General features: G+C 49.9%; 1 protein-coding gene across 11 annotated transcripts; it reads right to left on the bottom strand.

Annotated features, from left to right (window-relative positions):
- Window positions 1–4,224: 4,224 nt before the first annotated feature.
- Window positions 4,225–21,468, bottom strand: AQP7 (aquaporin 7). Of its 11 annotated transcripts, none has more exons than XM_015073331.3 (8): window positions 21,372–21,468; window positions 20,032–20,082; window positions 16,090–16,207; window positions 7,997–8,120; window positions 7,440–7,577; window positions 7,112–7,230; window positions 6,709–6,926; window positions 4,225–6,329 (listed from the first exon to the last, which is right to left on the bottom strand). In XM_015073331.3, the coding sequence occupies exons 2-8, from the start codon at window positions 20,055–20,057 to the stop codon at window positions 6,053–6,055; spliced, it is 1,020 nt and encodes a 339-aa protein (XP_014928817.1). In that variant the 5' UTR covers window positions 20,058–20,082; window positions 21,372–21,468; the 3' UTR covers window positions 4,225–6,052. The 11 variants fall into 11 exon arrangements, with proteins under 11 accessions (XP_014928817.1, XP_053060980.1, XP_014928813.1 ...); XM_053205005.1 differs by lacking the exon at window positions 21,372–21,468 and adding an exon at window positions 21,208–21,365 and having other exon boundaries at window positions 20,032–20,222; XM_015073327.3 differs by lacking the exon at window positions 21,372–21,468 and adding an exon at window positions 21,208–21,365.
- Window positions 21,469–21,517: the final 49 nt, after the last annotated feature.

Below are 21,517 nucleotides of genomic sequence, written 5' to 3'. Positions count from 1 at the left end.
AGCTACAGGGAAGTCCTATGTGATGGTGGTCTCTGGAGTTTTCCTACTGGTTGCCTAGGAGAGTCTGGGCTTCTCTTGCTTGCCCTGGGCCATCTGAACCTTCTGAGAGAAAGGACTGGCCCCAGGGTAGAAGTCAATTAATACCCAGAGTATTTGGGTTCCTGGAGCCAGAGGAGATCATGGGCCTTGGCTGCCTCCTCCCCCTCTAGCCATCTCTTAAACATGGGTGCTTTCCAGGACTCCATCGTCTATCCCTGGGCCATTTAATCCATCTGCAAGCCATCACATGCCACCCTGGGCTGTATCTCTAGCCCAGGCCTGTCTATCCCAGGGTGTCCCACAAGCACCTCCAGTTCAGCATGTCCAACTTCCAAACTCTCCTGGTATATCCACCACCTTCCAATTTCCCCTGCCCCAACACTGAGTCTCCCTTAGGAATTCATCTTCTCCCTGTCCTTGACCTTGACCAGGATGGAGGTAGGGGATCTGGAGGAGTGGGGAGGACAAGAACACATTCTTCCTGGCCTTAGCTGGGCTGTTCCAAGGGCCTGTTGTGACCCCTATCTGAGGAATCCTTATCAGCCAACAGGGGTTTGGTTGGGTCCCTGGAGGACTCAAAGGCTCAGTTCCAGATTTATGGCCTCATCCATGTGCCTGGGTGTACTTGGCTCTGAGCTATGTGTCTTGTCTCTCTGCCCCTGACCCAGCCTCTGAGCTTCTACACCCCCTACTGGGCCACAGCATAGGGCATCCCCTCCAGAAGCCCTTGTACACACCCTCCAGCACCCACCCACTGCCTTGACTCCTGAGCACAGACATAAGGGGAGACCATGAGTTCTGTCAAACTCTTCTTCACCTTGCTTCATCACAGCAAAATGCCAATGGCAAAACCCAAACCTGAAGCACTCACTCCTCTGAGCCTCATTATCCCCATTTTGCAGACGTGGAGAGTGAGGCCCAGAGAGGTTCAATAACATGCCAAGGCTTAGTGGGGGCCACTTGAGTGTTTGGGGTTATTTGTTCATTTGGGGTCTTTGTTTTTTGAGTGTTATTTTCACTGTACCTGTATGTTACATATGCATGCTTATAGGATATATTTCACAATTCAGAAACCAAAAAAAAAAAAAAAAAAACAAAAAACTAGCCAAGGTCATATTGGTAAGGACTAAAATCCCTACTGTCTACCCCTTACCAAGCCAATCTCCTTAGGCCTCAGTTTCCTTGGATGTAAGATGGGCATGGTGATGTGAGGACCACAAGAGAATATAGAGCGAATACACTGCCCACATGCCAGGCATAGCTTATTTTATCATCCTCGCAGCCTTGTGAGGTGGGAGCTATTATTATCCTGTCTTACCTAAAGTCATACAGCTTGTGACTGGTAGAGCCAGCATTTGCATCCAGCCTGGCTGCCCTCATTGTGTTCTTAGGTTCCACAGTACAGGCCCTGCAGCACCCAGGAGGGTTAGGTCATACCTCTTTCCCACTTCAGGTTCAGCATAGAGGTAGGTACCTTGCCACGGTCAGACTGCACAGCTCTGAGTAGCCATAGCCTCCTCCCACTCGGCATCAGCACCCCAGCCTGGCCCGAGATGGCTGCTCCTTTCTCTTTCTGGGCTGCAGGATTCCCATCTGAGGGAGGAGACAGACTAGCCAGACCTCGGTGCTGCCTGTAGATGCCTGTCCCTTGGGGGTCGTGAGTGGGAGTGGGAGAGCAGGCAAGGACAGGGAGTGAGGGGCTCTCCCAAAGCCAGGACCACTAGGCTGAGGACCAAACCTTTACTTGCAAAGCCCTGGAGTGACCTGGCCTGGGGCTGGGAGTTCTTCCTACCTTACTCTGTCCCCATTTCAACCACAGCCTGAGTTGAGGTGGGGAGAAGCAAAGTGGGATCATGACATGAGACTTCAAAGTACTGGAAGAAGTCAGAGCTGAGAGGCTCCCCAGACACCAACAAATCCACTCCTCAGTGCACAGATAGGGAAACTGAGACCCAGAGAGGGGAAAGGTCCTGTCCAGGTCACACAGCAAGCCTGTGTTGGGCCAAGGCCTGTGAGAGAAGACAGGGCTCCCATGACTCATATCCCAACCTGGCTCCTAGCATTAAACAGATGTGTCTCCTGCAGCCATCCAGTACTGGAGAGTCCATGTGTGTGTGTTGTGTGTGACAGACAGACAGCAGAGTGAAGAGCAGGCACCCACAAGGCACTGTGATGCCCACCCCATCCCATCCTACCTCTTTCCTTCCTGCCTGTCTGCCTGCAGTGAGACCTGCCTCTCTCCTCCAGAGACGTCCCTTGCCTCTGCCCCAAGCCTTGGCCCTACCTCTCCCCTGGGCCTGCCTTGGTTTACCTTACCTACTTGCCTGATCTTATCTGCTTCTCCTCTGCCCTCCCTTTCTGCACTCCAGTTCAGCAGTGGCCCCTCCATGCTCCCACCTTAGGGTCTTTCAGTGGCTATTTCCGCAGCTTGGCATGCTCTTCTCCCGGGTATCCACATGGCTCACGCCCCCTCCCCCTTCAGGTCTTTACTCAAAGTCACCTCCTCAGGGAGGCCTTTGGTCTTTCCATTCCCACACACTTCCTATCCCTCTTTCCTGCTTTTCCTCATTAGTATGTATCACTAACATACCATGTTTTGCACAGAATGTCAGCTCTTTGAGAATAAGAACTTAAGTTTCTTTTTTGTGCCCGTATCCTCTGCCCCAAAATGGTATCTGGCATGTTGTAGAATTTCACCCAACTTCTGCCAAGAGAATGAAAGGGGTCTGTGTATAGAAATGCTGTGACCATTGTCAGGGCTCATATAAGCCTGACATTGGGATCAGAGTCTACAGCATATTATGGGCACTGGGCCTAGTCATGTCTGTGGCAGAGCAGTAGACAGCAGGCAGGTTCTTGATGGACCCACTGACTGCCCTACCTACAAGGCCACCTCCCAAGGACATGAAGATGACAAATGGCTGAAGTGGTCAGCAAGGGGCATAGGACAATGGGAGCCAGAAGTCTGGGACCCATATATGCTTCTCCCACTTGTGACTGAGGCCTTAGGGTCACTCTATTCTGGAATACTAAGAATGAGAAAGGCTACCCTCCCCATGTTCACAAGGCCACTGAGGCTGAGAGAGGGGTAAGAGGCTTATCCAGGGTCACAGAGGGAGGCAGCTGGCTGGGACTTCCAGATGTGGTCCCTTCCCTGGTCACTCCCAGGCCTGGTCCCCTGGCTCAACTTTTCCCACTGTGGGAAGTCAGATATGGTCAAGCCCTTCCCCTTCCTCCCTGGTCCCCCTGTCATCAGCACATTCCATACCTATTACTTCCTATCACCTATGGCTATTCATCTTTTAAAATATATGATACCTACAAATGAATATATATCACAGTTATATGTTATAAAACAAAATCATATAACAAACCCATATATTTACCTCCAACATCCAGAACTAGAAAACAGTTCTGGATGTCGGAGGTAAACATGGGATGGGGTGGGCATCACAGCGCCTTATAGGTCCCTGCTCTTCACTCTGCTGTCTTTTCACTCCCTGCCTTTTCTTAAAGATTTTATTTTATTTTTTAAGATTAAAATCTTAAAGTAATCTTTACTTTACTTTACTTTACTTTACTTTACTTTACTTTACTTTACTTTACTTTACTTTACTTTAAAATCGTAAGTAATCTCTACACCCAACATGGGGTTCAAACTCACAACCCCAAGATCAAGAGTGGCACACGCTCTACCAACTTAGCCAGCCAGGCATCCCCATCCCTTCTTTCGTTTAAAGTAGTTTTAATCACATATGTATGCCCAAAGAATATATTCCTTTTTGTTTGTTTTTCAATTATATAACTGGTGTCATACTGTATACAGTCTACTGTATTGCTTTTTATGCTTTCACACTTTTTCCTTGTTGTTACAGGAAGCTGTCGTGCCTCAGTTTTCACTGATGTATCATGTTCTGTTGTATGTGACTATACGGCAAGGTAAGGATCCACTCCCCTACTGATGGACATTTGGGTTTGTTTCCAGGGCCCCCTGATCACCCACATTGCACCCCTCCTCAGTCAGACCTCTTCAGGTGCCCTCTCCACACCTCCTAGCCATGCTCTCCGAACACTGTTCACTGACCCTCCTTTCACTATTCCATGGCCCCCGTGATATCCACACAACCACAACTTCCCCATTTTTGTCTTGAACTCTCTTCTGATCTCCAGGACATATTAAAAATATTAAAAGGCATACCTGTTTATTGAGCACTTACTCCATGCCAAGCACTATTCTCAACAATGTACATGTTTTATTTCATTGAATATTCACAGCAACGCAAATGGTAAGTTATATTAGACCCATTTTACAAAGGAGAAAACAGAGGCCCAGAGAGGTTGAGTAACTTGCTCAAGATACACAATTCTTGCCTCCAGGTCTCATAGGCAACTCAAATTCAACATGTCACAATGTAACTTATCTTCCTCTCCAAACCAGTCTGTCTCCCAAGCGCACTCACAGGGGGCACATCTCCAATGCCCCAGGCCCAAGCCAGAAACTGAAGTCAGCCCTGACTCCTGCTGCGTCCTTACCCACTCCTTCTCCCAGTGCTAGCCCAAGGTCTTATGGCCTCTACCTCAGTATTTCTCAAATCCCCTTTCTCCCATCTGCTGCTCCTCCTGGATTATTGCCTCTCACCACACTCCCTTGCAGGCTCCAATCTCCCCCTTTCCCAGCAGCTCGCACCCTGCAGCTCAGGCAGGCTTGCTAAGCCTCATCTCACCACGTCCCCATCTCCAGAATAAAGCCCAGCCTACTTGCCTCCATCTCCTCAAACTACAAAGCGCAGCAACCAATCCCAGAAGGGACAACTCTTGTCCCCAACTCTGCTCTGCCTCCTCCTCTGGGAAGCCATCCCTGGCCCCCACCCTGAGACTGGGCTGTGAGCCCCCTCTGAGCCCTGCAGTCCCTTCTCTGATGCTTATCTCCTTCCTCATGATAAATCATCTTCATTACCCTACACTCCTCAAAGGCAGAGACCCAGCCTCATCCACGTCAGCATTTCCAGTGCCAAGGCAGGGCCTGCACACAGGAGGTGCTCAATAATTGTTGAAAGGCTGAATGGACAAACAATGACAGGAACCATGGGTGATGCTACTTCTGGGCCCCAGAAAGCAGGGTGATTCCTGCTTGATCCCAGAGTGGGTGGGGATGCTCCACCTCCACCCAGCTTCTCCGTCTGTCCCCCTGAATCCCATCCCACAAGGCCATTTCCTGTCTCTGCGCCTTTTGTAAGAACTTTCTTCTCTGCATCTTCCTTCTGACTCTGGAATTCCTTCATGTAGGAGAGTTCTGGCACCAGGAGAAAAAAAGAGGAATCCAATCCCTTACCTGCTTTCAATCTACATTAGGCATTTTCAAGGTAGGGGCTGATTTTGCCTCCAAGGGCAAGAACACTGATTCTTGGAAGGGGAAGACAAAAAAAAAATCTTACTCTTTTTTTGTATAAAGCACAGATATATATAAACCAATATATAGTATATCTGTGGTATTAAAATATCATGTGATTAAGAAAGAAAATGTCTAAAAGGCTTTTGAGGGGAGCAATAATGGAAAGAAATGGTTGAGAAACTCTGATCTACATGCTTGGACCTTGCTTTGTCTGGTCCAAGAACTAGCCAGAACTGAGGGAGAGTCTAGAGTCCTTCCCAGGGCATATCAAGGTATCCCCAGAGCTATTGTCCTTTCCCCAAAACCATCCCTTCCCTACCCTATGCCTGAAAGTCCACCATTCGGTGTCTGGCATCCTTTAATCTCCTCCTGTTCCTACTGGGGCCATAGTTTGGTGCTTCCTCCGTCCTCCCCCAGGGTGGGTGCCCCAGCTCCTAACCCTGGAAGGAATTAGAGGCCTCCCAGCTCTATACTGCAGTCTTGGGCTGCAGCACAACCCTGGAGTTCCTGGAAGAATCCAGGAGGGAAGCCCAACCACAGGAGGCACCCAGGACACGGGGGTGCCGCTGTGGGACAAGGCTTTCTTTATTGGGGTGGGGATAGGGTCACAAGTCACCTTACTTAGAAGTGCTCCAGGTGGATGGAGTCACTTAAGGGTGGGACAGTCCGGACTGAAGGTCTGTTGGCAGGAGACACAGAGACAGGGGTGAGGGTCGTAGGTGGGTTTGACATGGTCTTGGGCAACACGGGTATTCTGCGGTCTTCATATTTCATGGAGTTCTCCAGTATCTGGGGCCTCCGTGGGATGCTGGAGCCAATGAAGACCAAGTAGACGATGGCACCTAAGTAGGCACCCAGGAGTGGTGCCACAACTGGCACCCACCACCAGTCCCTGGCCCTGCAGGCAAGAGACAGAGGGACCTGCTGAGAGGGCTGATGCCCGGGACAGCACCTGCATCCACTCAGGCTGAGACAGGGAGTAGGGGCTGAGAGTAGAGGAGTGACCCCTATTCTAGCCCAAGAATTGCCCCTGAGCCTGGGGCCCTGGTTAGCTTCAGCCTGATTCAGGGATTGAGCTGGTCTAGGACACGATTGACATTCAGTCCAGGAGCAGGATTTATATCAGTGCTGGTCTGGGGGAAAGCAGGGACCCACTCCTGTCTCCTCAGGCCACCGGGGAGTTCTGCAGGACTGTGGAGCTTCTCACATCACCCCCACCCCTCCACATGCAGGGAACCCACAGAAAACTGGCAGGGATGGGTTGGTGAGGGAAGTACCTGAAAACCTGTATACCCCAGCCAGCAATGAAAGTGAAGAAGCGGGGAGGCAGGTCTCGGGATGGGTTCATGGCATATCCTGTGTTCATGCCCAGGGATAATCCAATGACAACAATGAGGATGCCAATCACCAGGGCCTGTGTCCCTTGCAGTGCTGGATTGTTCTCCTTGTCCATGATGGCGAAGAGGCATAGCTGGAGTATCCCTGTCACTATTACCTGGTGAGCAGACACTGTGGCAGCCGCCTGGGGCCCTTAGCCAAGTCACAGAGCTTCAGCAATGCCCCCAGCCCCAACCCACTGGCAGAGACCCCACCCAGAGTTCTTATCCTTTCTATTGTGAGGGCTGCCTGCCAGCCCCCGCTTCCTTAGGTAAGGAGGGGAACTCATACTGGATCACTGACCTCATCCAGGAAGCCCCTCCACAATGTCATGTGCTCAGGAAGATAGGTAGCAAAAATGCCAGCGGTAGCTGTGGGACCAGTCACTGTCAGATGTCCACCCGAAAATTGGATAATGGCTGCTGTGGAAACACAGACTGAGTGTGAACCTGCCACCAGCTAAACTCTACTGGAGTCCCAGGAATAAGACTGTAGGACGGAGGGGTGGGGAGTACCTCCAAGGCTTTTTCTCTAGACATTTTCACAGGCCAGGACACTGGGTCTGTATCTGCCCATTTTTCAGAGGAGGAGGCTGAGGCCAGGGGTGGACAACATAGGGCAAGACACTCACAGTAGAAGAGGCAGTAGATGGTGGCAGAAGCCAGGAAGGAACCCAGAAACTGACCCAGGATGTATACAGGAAACTTCTTCCAGGACATGCGGCCTAGCGCACAGTTGGTGAAGGTTAAGGCCGCATTCATGTGGGCCCCTGCGGGAAGGGGCAGAAATGTCAAAGGTGTGAGAGAAGAGACAAACAATAACAACAAATAATACAAAAGCAGCAATAACAATAATAGTAACAGTTAGTATCTATGGAATGTACTAATTTAATCCTCACAAGGACCCTACGAGGCAGGGACCTCCACCTCCATTTCACCATTAAGGAAAGTGAGAGAGAAGTTAAATAACTTGCCTAAGTTGACCCAGCTAGTAACAATGGGGTGTCCAGGGCTCTGAAGAGTCTGGGCAGAGAGGGTCAGAAGAAAGAGGTTCAGGGTATTCTCCCTCCTGCGGGCTGGTGAGAATGGGTTCCGGCGGACTTGCGGAAGGGGCTGGCTAGAGGAGGGCAGGAGCAGTATACAGGGGACACCTGGCCTTGCTGATCAGATGGGGCCCAGGTTCACTCACCAGAGATGTTCCCTGCCATGTGCACTCCCATGGTGACTCCGAAGCCAAAACCCAAGTTGACACTGAGGTAGCTCCCAAATTTCTCTCCTAGAACCATATGGGCCACGGAGCCAAGGCCAAACACCTGCGAAGGAGTGGCTCTGAGGGGACCACCTGTCCAGAAGCCCCAACCTTACAGAAGGGCTCAGGCTCAGTTTGGGCTCCTCACCCCCATGCCCCAGGCCACCCTGCATTGCTTTTGGAGACCCTCTACCATGCCCTTGTCCTCCAGAAACTTCCTTCCCTGACTCCCCTTTAAGACCTGACCAGTGAGAGTTGGGTGGGGCTGTAAAAGGACCTGGGAGGGCAGTGGCAATGTCAGGGGCTCTTAAGGATACACCCTGGCCCCTGGGCCCCCAGACCACCTGAAGTTCAAGGAAGGGGGCAGGGCTTTGAGGAGGGCATGGCTGGTCTGGATCGAACCCCTCAGAGTATCTCACACTTCAACCTAACTGAAGGAAGTTTCTTCAAGAGATTTCCATACTTCATGCCTGTTCTCTGCCAGGACCCATCCCCTACACACACACATCAGCCCTGGAGGCTAGTGGGTGGATTCTATTCCTCTTGCCTCCAGCAACATTTCCATTGCTCTCAGGTGTCATTTCTGAACTTCTTGCTCTTGCCCATCCGTAACTGCTGGATCACCTCAAAAGATAACCCCCTTAATTCCCCCCTTCACAAGGAGATTAGAGGCCTGAAGCTAGGCTCTCACTCAACCTCCTGAAGTTCCCACCAGAATCTATATCTGCCTTCCCCTTCAGCTCTGGTTCCCATGCCCAGCTTCTCTGTCCCTTTGCAGATACCTCCCTCTTGCCATGACTGGCTCCCACAGACTTGGGACTCTTCCTTCCTAAAAGTAAACCTTCCTGCCTCAGCCCAGCCTGTCTAGCTATGGACTCCTGGACACCCTGTCCCTGTGTGGGCCAAGCTCTGGGAAAGGACCCATTGGCTGGCTCCTTTATCCTTTCCCTTGCTCTCCCTCTTCAAACTGGCTCCTGCTTCCACATGTCACGGACATGTGGACAAAGCTCTCTCCGAGGACTCCCACCTCCTGATTTCTTAAAGATCCCTTCAGTCATTATCCTACTTAACTTTGCTAATTTTGACCCTCTTAACCATTCTGTGCATCTGGAAAGTCCCTCCTTTTTGGCTTCTACAACAATCCTCCCCTGCCCTCCCCTCCCCTCTCCTCTCCTCTCCTCTCCTCTCCTCTCCTCTCCTCTCCTCTCCTCTCTTACCTATACAGCCTCCCTCTCTATAGTTCCTTCCCACATTCTTCTTCTTTCGTCTTCCTCGTGAATATGGATAACCCCAGGGCTCCATCCTTGGCCCCTTTCACGTCTCCTCAGTCACTCTTCCTGGGTCTTCTCACTAACTCTGTGGCTTCAGATATGCTTGATGCACTAAAACTCCTAAAACCTCCACCTAGCTAGGTCCTTATCTTCAAATACCCACTGGGAGTCTGGGTTTTTCAAAGGCATCTCAGGCTCTATGTTGAAAGCTCACCATCTCTCAGAAAATGTTATCCTCATCCTATGCTCCCCATCCCAGTCGGCCAAGCCAGAAACTTGGCAGTCACAGATGAGAGCTTCCTTTCTGTCATTCCCCACAACCAGTCAGCACTGCTTACATTCTGTCCCAATCTTATCCAGCCTCTTCCTTGCAGCCAGAGTGACATTTCTAACAGACAAAATCTGATCATGTCTGCCCCTTGTTCAAACATTCACTGTCTCCCCTCCATTTCTAGGATAAAGTCCAAACTCAATAGGCCACCATTTAATACCCTGTATAAATTATCCCTTCTGCCTCTCACTTTCATATCTGCTCCAGTGTTCTCTATTTTCACCAGTAGTGTTACTACTAAACAATAATCATGTATTGAGTACTTACTGTGTGTCAGGCACTTGTAAGCAAGTTATATCTATCACCTCCTTTAACCCTTACACTAATTTATATGTTAGGTGCTCTTGTTTTCCCCATTTGACAGATTGTCACCCAAATCCTAGAGAAGTTGAGTGGCTTGTCCAAGGTACACGTTCTGCACAGAATGAGCCCGGATTTGAATCTAGTCAGTCAGCTGTGCCAAATAACCTCAAGGCAAAAAACCACATTGCTCCCTGCGTGCCTTGCTTTCTCTGCAATTTTGCATGTGCTCTTCCCTCTGCCTGAAATACCTGATCCCAGATTCTGAAAAATCAATACTGTACTTTAAAGTCACATTCAGGAGGCGCCTGAGTGGCTCAGTCGGTTAAGTGTCCGCCTTCAGCTCAGGTCATGATCTCACGGTTCATGAGTTTGAGCCCCGCGTCAGGCTCTGTGCTGACAGCCCAGAGCCCGGAGCCCGCTTCAGATTCTGTGTCTCCCTCTGTCTGCCCCTCTGCTGCTTACACTCTGTCTCTCGCATTGTCTCAAAAGTACATAAACATTAAAAAAAATAATAAAGTCACATTCAGATGGCACCTCCTTTGAAAATTCTGTGTATTTTAGATATGTTGTCTCTGAGGGACCTATAGCTATCCAGGCTGCTGGAAATGGGAGTCTCGATTTGTGTCATCCAATATGATGACCACCAGCCACATATGGCTATTAAGTACTTAGCATGTGGCTAGTTCAAATTGAGATCTGTTCTAAGTGTAAAGTACACACCAGATTTCAAAGACTTAGTAGGAAAAAGAGAATATAGAGTATCTTATTAATAATTTTATATCAGGGTGCCTGGGTGGCTCAGTTAGATGAGCATCTGACTTCGGCTCAGGTCATGATCTCACAGTTTCTTGAATTCAAGCGTCACTTCTGACTCACTGTTGTCAGTGCAGAGCATGCTTTGGATCCTCTGTCCCCCTCTCTCTGCCCCTCCCCTGCTTGCATCCTCACTCTCTCTTCTCAAAAATAAACATCTAAAAAATTTTTTTAATGTTTTATTATTTATGTTTGAGAGAGAAAGAGTGAGCATGAGCAGGGGAGGGGAGGGGCAGAGAGAGAGGGAGACACAGAATCTGAAACAGGCTCCAGGCTCTGAGCAGTCAGCACAGAACTTGACGTCGGCTCGAACTCACGAACCGCAAGATCATGACCTGAGCCGAAGTCACACACTTAACTGACTGAGCCACCCAGGCGCCCCCAAACATTTTTTTTTAATTATACTGATTACATGTTGAACTGGTAATATTTTGGATATATGGATTAAATAAATTATTCAAATTAATTTCACCTATTGATTTTTACCTCTTTAATGTGGCTACTAGAAAATTTTAAATTACATATATGGCTCATATTATATTTCCCTTGCAGAATTGTGTTCTAGAGTTTTTGAAAAAGAAAACCTGGAGAATTGTGGACATGGAGGCTATAGTTGAAGCCATCAGGGAGGATGAAGGTGAGAGGTCAGTTGAGGGCTGAACCTAGAGCTGCACATGGTATGGCATTAGAAACCCCAGTTGGGGGGCGCCTGGGTGGCTCAGTCGGTTAAGCGGCCGACTTCGGCTCAGGTCATGATCTCACGGTCCGTGGGTTCGAGCCCCGCGTCGGGCTCTGTGCTGACAGCTCAGAGCCTGGAGCCTGTTTCAGATTCTGTGTCTCCCTCTCTCTGACCCTCCCCCGTTCATGCTCTGTCTCTCTCTGTCTCAAAAATAAATAAATGTTAAAAAAAAAAAAATTAAAAAAAAAAAAGAAACCCCAGTTGGAGCAGGTGTTGAAATGACAAAAGAACAAAGGGAGAATGTGCCTTAGACACCAGCAAGAAGCTGACTTTCCCAAGGAGAGTGTGGTCCCCATGGTCATATGTAGCCTCTGGGTCAAGTGCATGAAGGCCTGAAAAGTATCCCTTTGGATGTGACAGTCCAACAGTCAGTAGTAATGTGGTGAGCACTGCCTCATCAGGCCATGGGAACAGAAACGGGGTCCCAGAGATTGAGAGGTGAGTGGGTGGTGAAGAAGAGTTGAAGGGTACCCATGTAGACATCTGTTTGAGAACCTGCCTGAGAAGGGAGAGAGGGAGAGCATGATAATTGAAGGGGCTCACGGAGGGGAAGAGAGAAATGTTTTGTGTTGTGCTGGTTTAGGGAGAGAGACTTCAGTATGTTAAAGATGAGAGAGGGAGACGCTGAAGATGGAAGGGAAGGAAAAGGATGGAGCAAAGTACCTGAGTAGACTGGAGGGTGAGACTGGTGCAGGAGTGGAGGGCTCCACGAGGGAGGGGCCCACCCTTGTCAAGAGGGAGATATGTGGATTCACAGGTAAATGAAGTCTGGTGCTGCAGGGACAGGTGGGTGAGGAGCCGGACACAGGAAACCCGCCTGATGGTTTTCTCTGCCAAGCTACAAATCAGCCATTTGCTGATTTAAAAAAGAAAAGAAAAGAAAAGAAAAGAAAAGAAAAGAAAAGAAAAGAAAAGAAAAGAAAAGAAAAGAAAAGAAAAGAAAAGAAAAGAAAAGAAAAGAAAAAGAAAAAAGGCAGAGTACAAAGCAGCATTGGGAAAGTCTGAGAAAAAGTGAAATAGCCCAGGGGCGTCTGGGTGGCTCAGTCAGGTGAGTGTCCAATTCTTGATTTTAGCTCATGGTTCGTGAGTTCGAGTGCCACATCAGGCTCCACGCTGACAGTGCAGAGCCTGCCTGGGATTCCCTGGCTCTCTACCCCTCCCCCACTTGTGCATGCGCTCGTGCCCTGCCCCCTCTCAATGTAAATAAGTAAACTTAAAAAAAATGAAATATCCTGGATAGGGTAGGGAAAAGGCAGTTGAGCAGGGCCACGTGGGTCCCTCAAGAGCTCCATGACAGGTGCAAGGGAGCCCAAGAGCAGGCTGACTTAGGACAAGGGTAGGATGAGGCAGGAGAGGACAGGAACACATGGGGCGTGGGGATGGGGAGTGAGGCCAGGACAGGCTGACAGGCTTGAGGAAGGTCAGGAGGTACATGGACTGGAGCAGGCATGGAGAGTCTGAAGACTGAAGGTCCGCATTTCCAAGTAGGAGCTCAAAACCATTTGCTAAAAATAATGAATGAGTGAATAAACTCCACATGATCTCCTGCGTCAGGGTTTTCAATTGGCAGTCCATGGGCCAGTCCATCCGGAACACATGTTTTGTTTGGGTGATCTGGGTTTGACGACCAGAGGTTTCAGCCTCCCTTGACAAATCAGAAGCTCTGGCAGCTCTGGCCTTCATCCCGCCCTGCGTGCCAGCAGTCAGCTAGAATAGTAGCAGCCACGCCTTCGCACAGGTCAGCACTCTGCACTTAGCCCCAGTTCCTGCCACTCTGTGTTGATTCTCTGGCCCCCATAGCATGTAAGTTTGCAACTCCTGCCTTATGTCTCATATCAAGAGCTGTTTTTCCAGGGCCCTAATGGCCCAGCCCCTCTTCTCCCTGGTCAGTGAATGTAGTCCAGCCCCGTTCAAGGCCAGCCCTGAGCACAACATCCCCAGAGGCTGTAGAGTGGAACTGAGTGGAATGGTCCACCTCCCTCATCCTGGCTGCAGTAAATGGGGCCCAAGGTCATACTAGCTTTTCTGGCAAAACTTTTGCCCTGATGACTCACTGAGCTTCTGATAACTGAAAAAGCTTCCCCACTTCTTGGCACAGGCCCAACAACTGAAAATAAGAACACAATGTCCTATATGAGCTTAAACCTCACAGAGTTCTTTTATAAACGTTATTTCCCTTCAATCCTCACAGCAAATCTGCCTGGCAAATGTTTCAGCTCCCATTCTACAGATGGGGAAACTGAGGCCCGGAGACTACCAAAAGCCCAAAAGTGAAGGCCTTACCTCAGCTGGAGGGAATTAACAAACCAGGGTGTTAGAAATCCTGCTGTAGTAAGTTAAGGAACAGAGAGTAAATAGAGATTAAGGGTCACACTGTGATATTAGGTTGCATTGGATTTAATCCTAACTTAAAATGTGACTTTGGACAAATAATTTAGTCTCAGAGCCTCAGTTTTCCCATCTGTTAAATGGGGATAATAATAGAACTTCCCTCATAGGGTTGCTGTGAGGATTTGAGAAGATACAGTATGTAAGGGGCTTGGCATCATCATGCCTAGCATGCAGTAGGTACTCAATAATAATCTCAATAAAGGGAAGACAAACAGGGGCACAGGAAGGCATTGGTGCATGTGAGTGGTGCCTGCTTCTCCTAAGAGCTCTCTGAGGAGGCACCCTCCTACCTCCATGGTTCCAAGGTTTAACAACCCTCATGAGGCTGGAATGTTTTGTCATGAATAGATGACTTTGTCCTGGATTAAGGCTGGACACCATCCAGCTGCTGTCTTCGCAGCTCAGAAGTCAAAGCAGGAGGGCAGATAACAGGGGAAGGGAAAAGGACAGGAAACAGGGAGAGGAGAGCAGTTGAGAACACTTATCGTGACAAGAGACTAGCACATATGTCCTACATGCGTACTGGGTATCTGCCACCTCAATGTTAGTGTCACATTTACCAACAAGGAAGCTAAATTTCTAAACAGTCAAGATATTTGTAGAAGACCACACAGCTAGAAGATAGCAGAGCCAGGACTCAAACAGCTCCACAGCCCATAAAGGTCCGATTCAACACACATACTAACTGAGAAGACAGACTTAGCCGTGGAGAGGCCTGCCCAGGGCCAGCTGGTGACTCAGTGACAGAATCAGGATTCTTATGTCTAGACGCCCCTGTGCTCCATGGGCCACACCATCTCCTACACTGGCTCAATGCACACACACTCATAGCCACACAACTAGTTGTACTTATACTCACATGCACACACTCAGGGACACTCTCTCTCACCCCCACTTCCTCTGACATGCTCCTGACTGCCTTTGCTTTCCTTCCCAGAGCCACCCCTTCTTTTCATGAACCTGGGCCTGCCATAAAGTCCAGACAGGCATGGCTACAGCTTCAGGGAAGAGGCTGTCTGCTGTAGATGGTAGAGCTGAAGAAGGTGGAGAGAGGGAGTTTCTAAGAAACCTCACATCCCACCTACAAGTCTGGTTTCTGTCCCATCATCTACTCAAAGAGCCCTTGTCAAGGTCCCTAGTGACCTCCCTGTTACCAATCCCTATAGACCCTTATCAGTGGTCACTTTCTCTGGCCCGTATGTAGGCCTCCCACTGCTGACCACCCACTCCTGTGGACCCTACCTTCCCCCCTTGTCCTCTCACCTCTCTGGCCACTCCTCCTCAGGCTTCTTTGTGAAATGCTCCTCTTCAGGTTTCTGTCCTCAACTTATCTTTTTTTTTCCCCTCTTTCTATACACTGTCACTGGACAGTTCTATAAACACCATCCATATTCTGATCAGCTCTAACTCCTTACTTCCAGCTCAAGTCCCTCTTTTGAGCTCCAGACCTCTATATCCAACCACCCCCCAGATGTCTCCACAGGCACCTCACCTGATCACACCCAAACTGACCTCACTTTTGGCCCTGTAGCAGGCTCTGGACTCCAGAATGATCCTCCTTGGCATTTACCCCTCATCTGCTACTTGGAAAGTCTCGATTCTTTCTCAGCTCCCTCAACGTGTGCTTTCGTCTCCATCCCTGGACTGGTCACCACCATTTCTCTATCCAAGGTCAACAGCCTCCTAACTGCTTCCTCTCCCACCAGCTTTGCCCATTCTGCTGAGACTCCACACTGCACACCGAACCATCTTCTAAAATCTAAATCTGAACACATCACAACCCTGCTTGAGAACCTTCCGTGTATCCTCACTGCCCTCAGGATTAATTCTCAAAGCATGACCCTCGATAACACTTCTCTCCAATCTCTGTACTCTTTGTTTCCCTTCTTCCCGTTTCCAGCCATGCCCCCTGATACCTGCTCCCCCAGCCCATAGTTTTGTTCTGCCCTCACATACTTTGATCCCTTTCTTTCCCAAAAAGATAGTGAGAAAGACAGAGCTCCTCCTAACTTTCCTATCCTTCTTTAGCTCCCAGCTCCAAGACTGAATAACGGACAATGTGACCCAGGGGTCAGTGGTGGGGAGGGGGGCATGGATTGCCTCCACTGAACCTCACCCTCCTGAGGTCCTGGGGTTCACGTCCCTTCCTCAGAGCCCACCCACCCTGTGCCACCCACCCACTCACCATCATGACATACGTGCTCATGAACTCCGCCAGGAACTCTCGCACCATCTCCTTTTGCATTATTGCTTGCATCTTTGTTACCACAGGTGACGAGACCATCTTGGAGTTGCGGGTAGACCTGGAGCAGCAGCCCAAGCCCGTGGGTAAGAAAGAGGCCCAAGTGCACTCACTGCCCATGGGCCCTTCAACTCATAGCTGAGTTAATGGGTAACCCAGAGGTTACCCACACACACCTCCTCTTGCCCAGGTCAGCTGGTACAGCTGGGATCAGAGACAACTGAGAGCCACAGGGATGTAGCCTGGGAAGAGTGCACCAATGAGGCCATTTTGCAGAGAAGGCAGTGGGGAGCCAAAAAGTGTCATCTGTGGTGCCAGTGAGTCTCAGAGGAGAAGCAGATGGGAGAGAGCAGGCAGAAAAGTCGAGCTCAGCTGTCCATCTATCTGTCTACCTGCCTATCTGCAGGAGCCAAAGCTCTGGGAACACAGGCCAGGCATCAGGCAAGACCTGTCAATAGGGAGATACTCCACAAACAACACACGGTGTAGCAAAGTCTGCTCAGGGTGCTATAAACAGCCCTGAGGCCTGAAACATACATTAGGTTCTGCCAGAGGTGAAAGTATCTGCAAAGTGCACCGGGCCTTTGCAATGGGCTCAACACAATCAGACGTCTGTGAGTGAATGAATGAATGAATGAATGAACAAATGAAAGAGAGGAGAGAGGAAAGGAGGGACCGGATCTTCTCCCCTGTGGCAGGTTCAGTGCCTAGCACAGTGCCAAATGCAGAGCAGTTGTGCAATATATATTGTCAAATGAATGACAACTGAGGAATCCATCTGTCTTACTCTCCACTAGATCCTCAGAACTTCCTACAATGCCTGGCACATGGTAGATACTTGATAAATATTTGTTTAATAAATGCATGGTTGGATGGATAGACAGACAAAAAAGTGACTTACAGGCCCCATTATCTGTTGGAGGTGGGGTAGAGACCTCTGGTTTGGGGAAGGAGATGGAGTCTAGAGGCTAAAGAAGAAGAGGAGGGGTACAGATACCTTTAAGTGTGGCCTTAGTGCTTGTTCAGACTGGTGCCCCTCCCCATGCTGAATGCCTGAAGCTGACACCAGCCCCTCAGCTACCTCATCTTGCTAGGGATAGCAACATCACCCCCTACTCCTCCCCGGGCTTCCTGAAATTTCCCTGGCCTCACAGCAGCACAGATTAAGTAGAGGGAGTAAGAAATGTAAGTCAGGCATGGATAAAACAACTTCCACTTTTATGGCTGAGACCCTATGTTCAATCTCACCCACCCCAGTCCTTGTTCTGTCCTTACTCCAGGGAAATAAATCAAGGGCTGAGTATATGGAGGGAGATATAGAGTTGCATGGACAATTTACTGGCTCCCATCCAACTCCAGCTTCCATGCAGCATCATTTGGGGGTCTCCTTGCCCCTATAACCAGCCAGGCAGGGACCCAAGAAGGTCCTGGGAAAGTACCACAAAGGTAGTGGAGAAGTGACAGAGCAGGAAGCCAAGGACACCAAGAGAATTTTAGAACCCTGGCCCCATCCTCCCCACCACATGGCAGGCAGGACACAGTAAGCAATAAATAAATAACCACCAACCAGCTACTGACCTAAAAATCTACCAAATGCCTGCTATGTTCAAGCATTGTAGTAAAGAACATTATCATGATCCCTGCTCTCAGGAAGAAAAACAATTAAGTAATTGCTATAAAGTGTGAGGACTGTTGCCACAGGTGAAGGGGGGCACTACTGGATTGCAGAGAGGAAGCAAACAACCTAGAGGTGGGGGTAGGAGGGTTTCCCACAGAAAAGCAAATAGGTCAAAAATGGAAGGCTGGCCAGATGAAGGAGCATCAGGGGAGGCAGGGGAAAGTTCAAGGCATCAGAATAGCATGGCAGAGGCTTGCAGCAAAGGACTGTGTGATGTAGAGAGGAACTCCCCAAGAATGAGCTGGCCAGAGAGAGGAGAGAAAGTGGCATGAGGTGGGTAGAGATGGCAGAAGGCCTAATGGTCCATGTTAGGGGGTGTGAACTCGATCCAGAGAGCCATGGGGTTTGGTGGAAGATTTAAGCAGGAGCACTGCCTCCTCTATGGAGGCTGGGATGAGGGAGCAGGAGTGGGAGTGTGGTGAGCAATCAGGAAGCTTCTGCCACAGACAGCCTGAGCAGAGATGGCAGCCTGAGCCAAGAAGGTGCCATGGAGATTAGAAAACAGTGAAAATGACACACTTAGGGTTTAACTGAAGAGGAGAATGGAGAGAGAAGAGATGACCTTCAGGTTTAGGAAGAGCAGCAGAATGACAAGTGAGGTGCAGGAGAGAAGCTGCAGCCTTAGGCAGGAGTATGAGGAGTCTGTTCCGGCCATGTTAACTTTGAAGAGCCTGCTAGACATTTAGGCAGAAATGGCCTATAAGGAAGCAGCTGGTCATGTAGTCTTGTTTAGAGATAAACATCCAGAGGCCACCAAATCATCTGATCCCTGGCCATAGATGAGGCCCAAGGAGAGGATATAGAATGAGAAAAGGGCATCTGAGTAAAGTGGCCTACAAACTGAGAAGCTAACGGCAAACCAGATAATTACCCACGCGATATCTGCTAACCGAGGTGCTAAATAGCTAATAAACTCACCAACCCTTCAACTTACTAATTAATCTAGCAGCTTAGCCAACTAACTGTCCTGTTCACCAGCTTATTTAATTATCTAATCAACCAAACACTTATAAACCAGCCAGGCCTCAGTGGTACAGAATACAAACCCAGTCTCCAACCTTGGATCACTCCATCTAGTGGTTCTGATGGATAAGGGATAACAGCAGCACCATCAGAGGTGAGAAGTCCAGGGTGGGAGAGGTGAGGCCTGCAGACACTTTTGAGGAGTGGACAGGGTGGGGCCTAAAGTGCCTGTGAGGGAGTAGAGTAGTGGTAGAAAGAATGGTGGGAGTGAGAACATTCTAGATATTTTAGGAGATGGGACTAGATGTGAGCTATGGGAGAGACAGAAGTGTCAAGGACAAACAAGGTCTTGACTTCTGGCTTGAGCAATGGAGAAGGGGATCCTTGGCTGAGTTGAGACCACAGGAGGAGTCAGCTTGGGATATGGAGGTTGTTTTCAACTGGGACTGAGTTGCCTGTGGAACTCACTTGGAAACAGTATCTGAAGCCCCAGAGAGAACGCAGCACAAAGGGGAGCCATTCATTCTCTCTATCCAAGGGTGCACAAATATCCCTGCTCCTGTGCTGGCAGGCAGTGATGAAATGTAATAAGCAAGTACATTTGCGTGTCAGAAGGTAGTATGGCCTATGGGGATAAACAGAGCAAGGGAAAGGGGGTGGGGTATGATTTTAAACAGAGCAGTTGGGGTAAGTCTCACTGAGAAGGTAGCAGACATGAGGAGGTGAGGGAAGAGCATTTCAGGCAGAGGGGAAATCCCAGAAGGACTCTGAGCATGTTTAAAGGAAAGGAAAGGAGGTCATTGTGACTGGGGTTGGGGAGAGCAGGGATGGAGTGGGGAAAGGTCAGAGAGGAAACTGGGACTAGGTAGGCAGGGCCTTGGCCATTGCAAGGGCTTTGGTTTTTATTGTACTCTAAAGATCTGAACCTGTGAGGGTGAGAGGCAGTGAGTTCAGTTGAGCACCACCTACATAAAGGCAGTTGGAACCCCCTCACCAGCCCCTTGACCCTCACCCAGGTCTTTCTGAGCCTCCCTCACCCAAGGGCCCAGCCCAGGGTCCGGCTGGGAGAGGTCTTTCTTCTGAGACTCCTGATGGGGGGGGGGGGGGGGAATGGGTAGGAGTGGAGGGAGGGAGGGGTCAGCTGCCATGAGGGAGAGGCTGGGAGTAGGGCAGGAAGGGCACAGGGATGTGCTGGGAGGGTGGGGGATGGGTGGCTGGAGGAGGAGAATGGGTGGAGTGCTTACCGCCTCTTCCTATCTGATTCAGCCATGTTCTGTCTTTGAGATTTTTAGATGCTGTGGAGCCAAAGAGAGGTCATTAGGGCTGGGGTGTGGGGGCACAGAACTTGGCCCCACATTCTCATCAGACCTCAGCCTCCCAGGGGAGAAGCCACAGGGACAGGTCCTGCCGGTTCCAATCTCTCAACTCAGCCAAGCTGACAAAGAGAAGTGTGGACGTACCTTAGCCAATGGGGAAAGGCCCTGCAGTCCCACCCCTTCTACCGATGCTGGCCTCGGGACCCCTGGACCAGGCCCTTCCTGGGTCCTCCTGACTTTCTCCACTGTCCAAAGTGGAGATGCCCACAGCCTCCCCTCAGTGGCTCCACCCTCACATATGTGGGTATTATTGCTTTTAGTCTAACCTCTTGCTGCTGACTTAAATTCCGATTTTCCAGGGCCTTTTCCTTTTACATACATACATACACACACACACACATACACGCACACACACACACACACACACACACACACACAATATGAGGTCCTAAGAATTCATTTAGTCCATTCTTCTAACTCAGAACTACCCTCTTACCTTTCCTGAAAATTCCCCTGTGTATTCCCATTTTCCACCCGAATGACCACACAAATGTAACCCTTGAGTTTCCCCATCCTGGGAGTCCCCCTTGTTCTCTAGCCAAATTCCCTCTAGCAGTTGCACAAGTTGACATCCCTAGCCCTGACTGCAGACACCCTCCAGCCCCAGCCCCAGCTTCTCAAGAGGGAACTCCAAGGGGAGAAACCACTCCAGCAAAGCCAGCAATCAAGCCATATCTCTGATATTCTCCCTTCTGCTTTGGTCCAGTGTCTGCTTTCCATGGTCTCCTGATCCTCCAGCCAGCACTCCATTAACAGCCCAGCCCTACATACCCTCCCAACCTCTGCTGCGCTGCTGGTCCTCCCAACAGTCAATTTACAAGTAAGGAAGCTAAAGCCCAGAAAGAGTGTGTGACATGCCTATGTCACACAGCAACTCAGGACTAAACCAGAACAAACATCCTGGCTTTCAACTCCCAGCTGGGGTTGCTTCCCCAGACAGTCCCATGGTCACCTCCTCCCCATACAGTCCCCAGGAAGTGGCACTCTGAGGCCTGGGCCCCAGGGGAGGCCCCCTGTCCCAGCCCTGCTTGGAGCCTGACTCACTCTGCTAAAGCGTCCACGTTGGGGGCTTCTTGGTTATAGCAAGCTTTGGTCTTATTTCTCCATGACTGTCCCAGGCTCTGGCTGCACCCGCAGCTGGGGCTCCACTGCCCTGTGTCCAAAGTCTAGAGCCTGCCTCTCAGCCCTCCTTAGGTGACCCCACGTACTGCTTTGCTCTGCTCCTCCAGGGGAGAAGTCAGTGGGGCAGGGGTTTGGCCCAAACCGCTTGGGCCAAGTCCAGACACACTGCCCAAAATAGCATCCCTTCTCCGGCCAGCGGCGCCACAGAGACCAGGTTCTGAGGCAGCCTTTG

The sequence above is a fragment of the Acinonyx jubatus genome, chromosome D4 (genome assembly GCF_027475565.1).
Source record: "Acinonyx jubatus isolate Ajub_Pintada_27869175 chromosome D4, VMU_Ajub_asm_v1.0, whole genome shotgun sequence".
Taxonomy (NCBI): Eukaryota; Metazoa; Chordata; class Mammalia; order Carnivora; family Felidae; genus Acinonyx; species Acinonyx jubatus.
The sequence above is the reverse complement of the archived record's forward strand: the minus strand, read 5'-3'. Positions and strand labels throughout refer to the sequence as shown.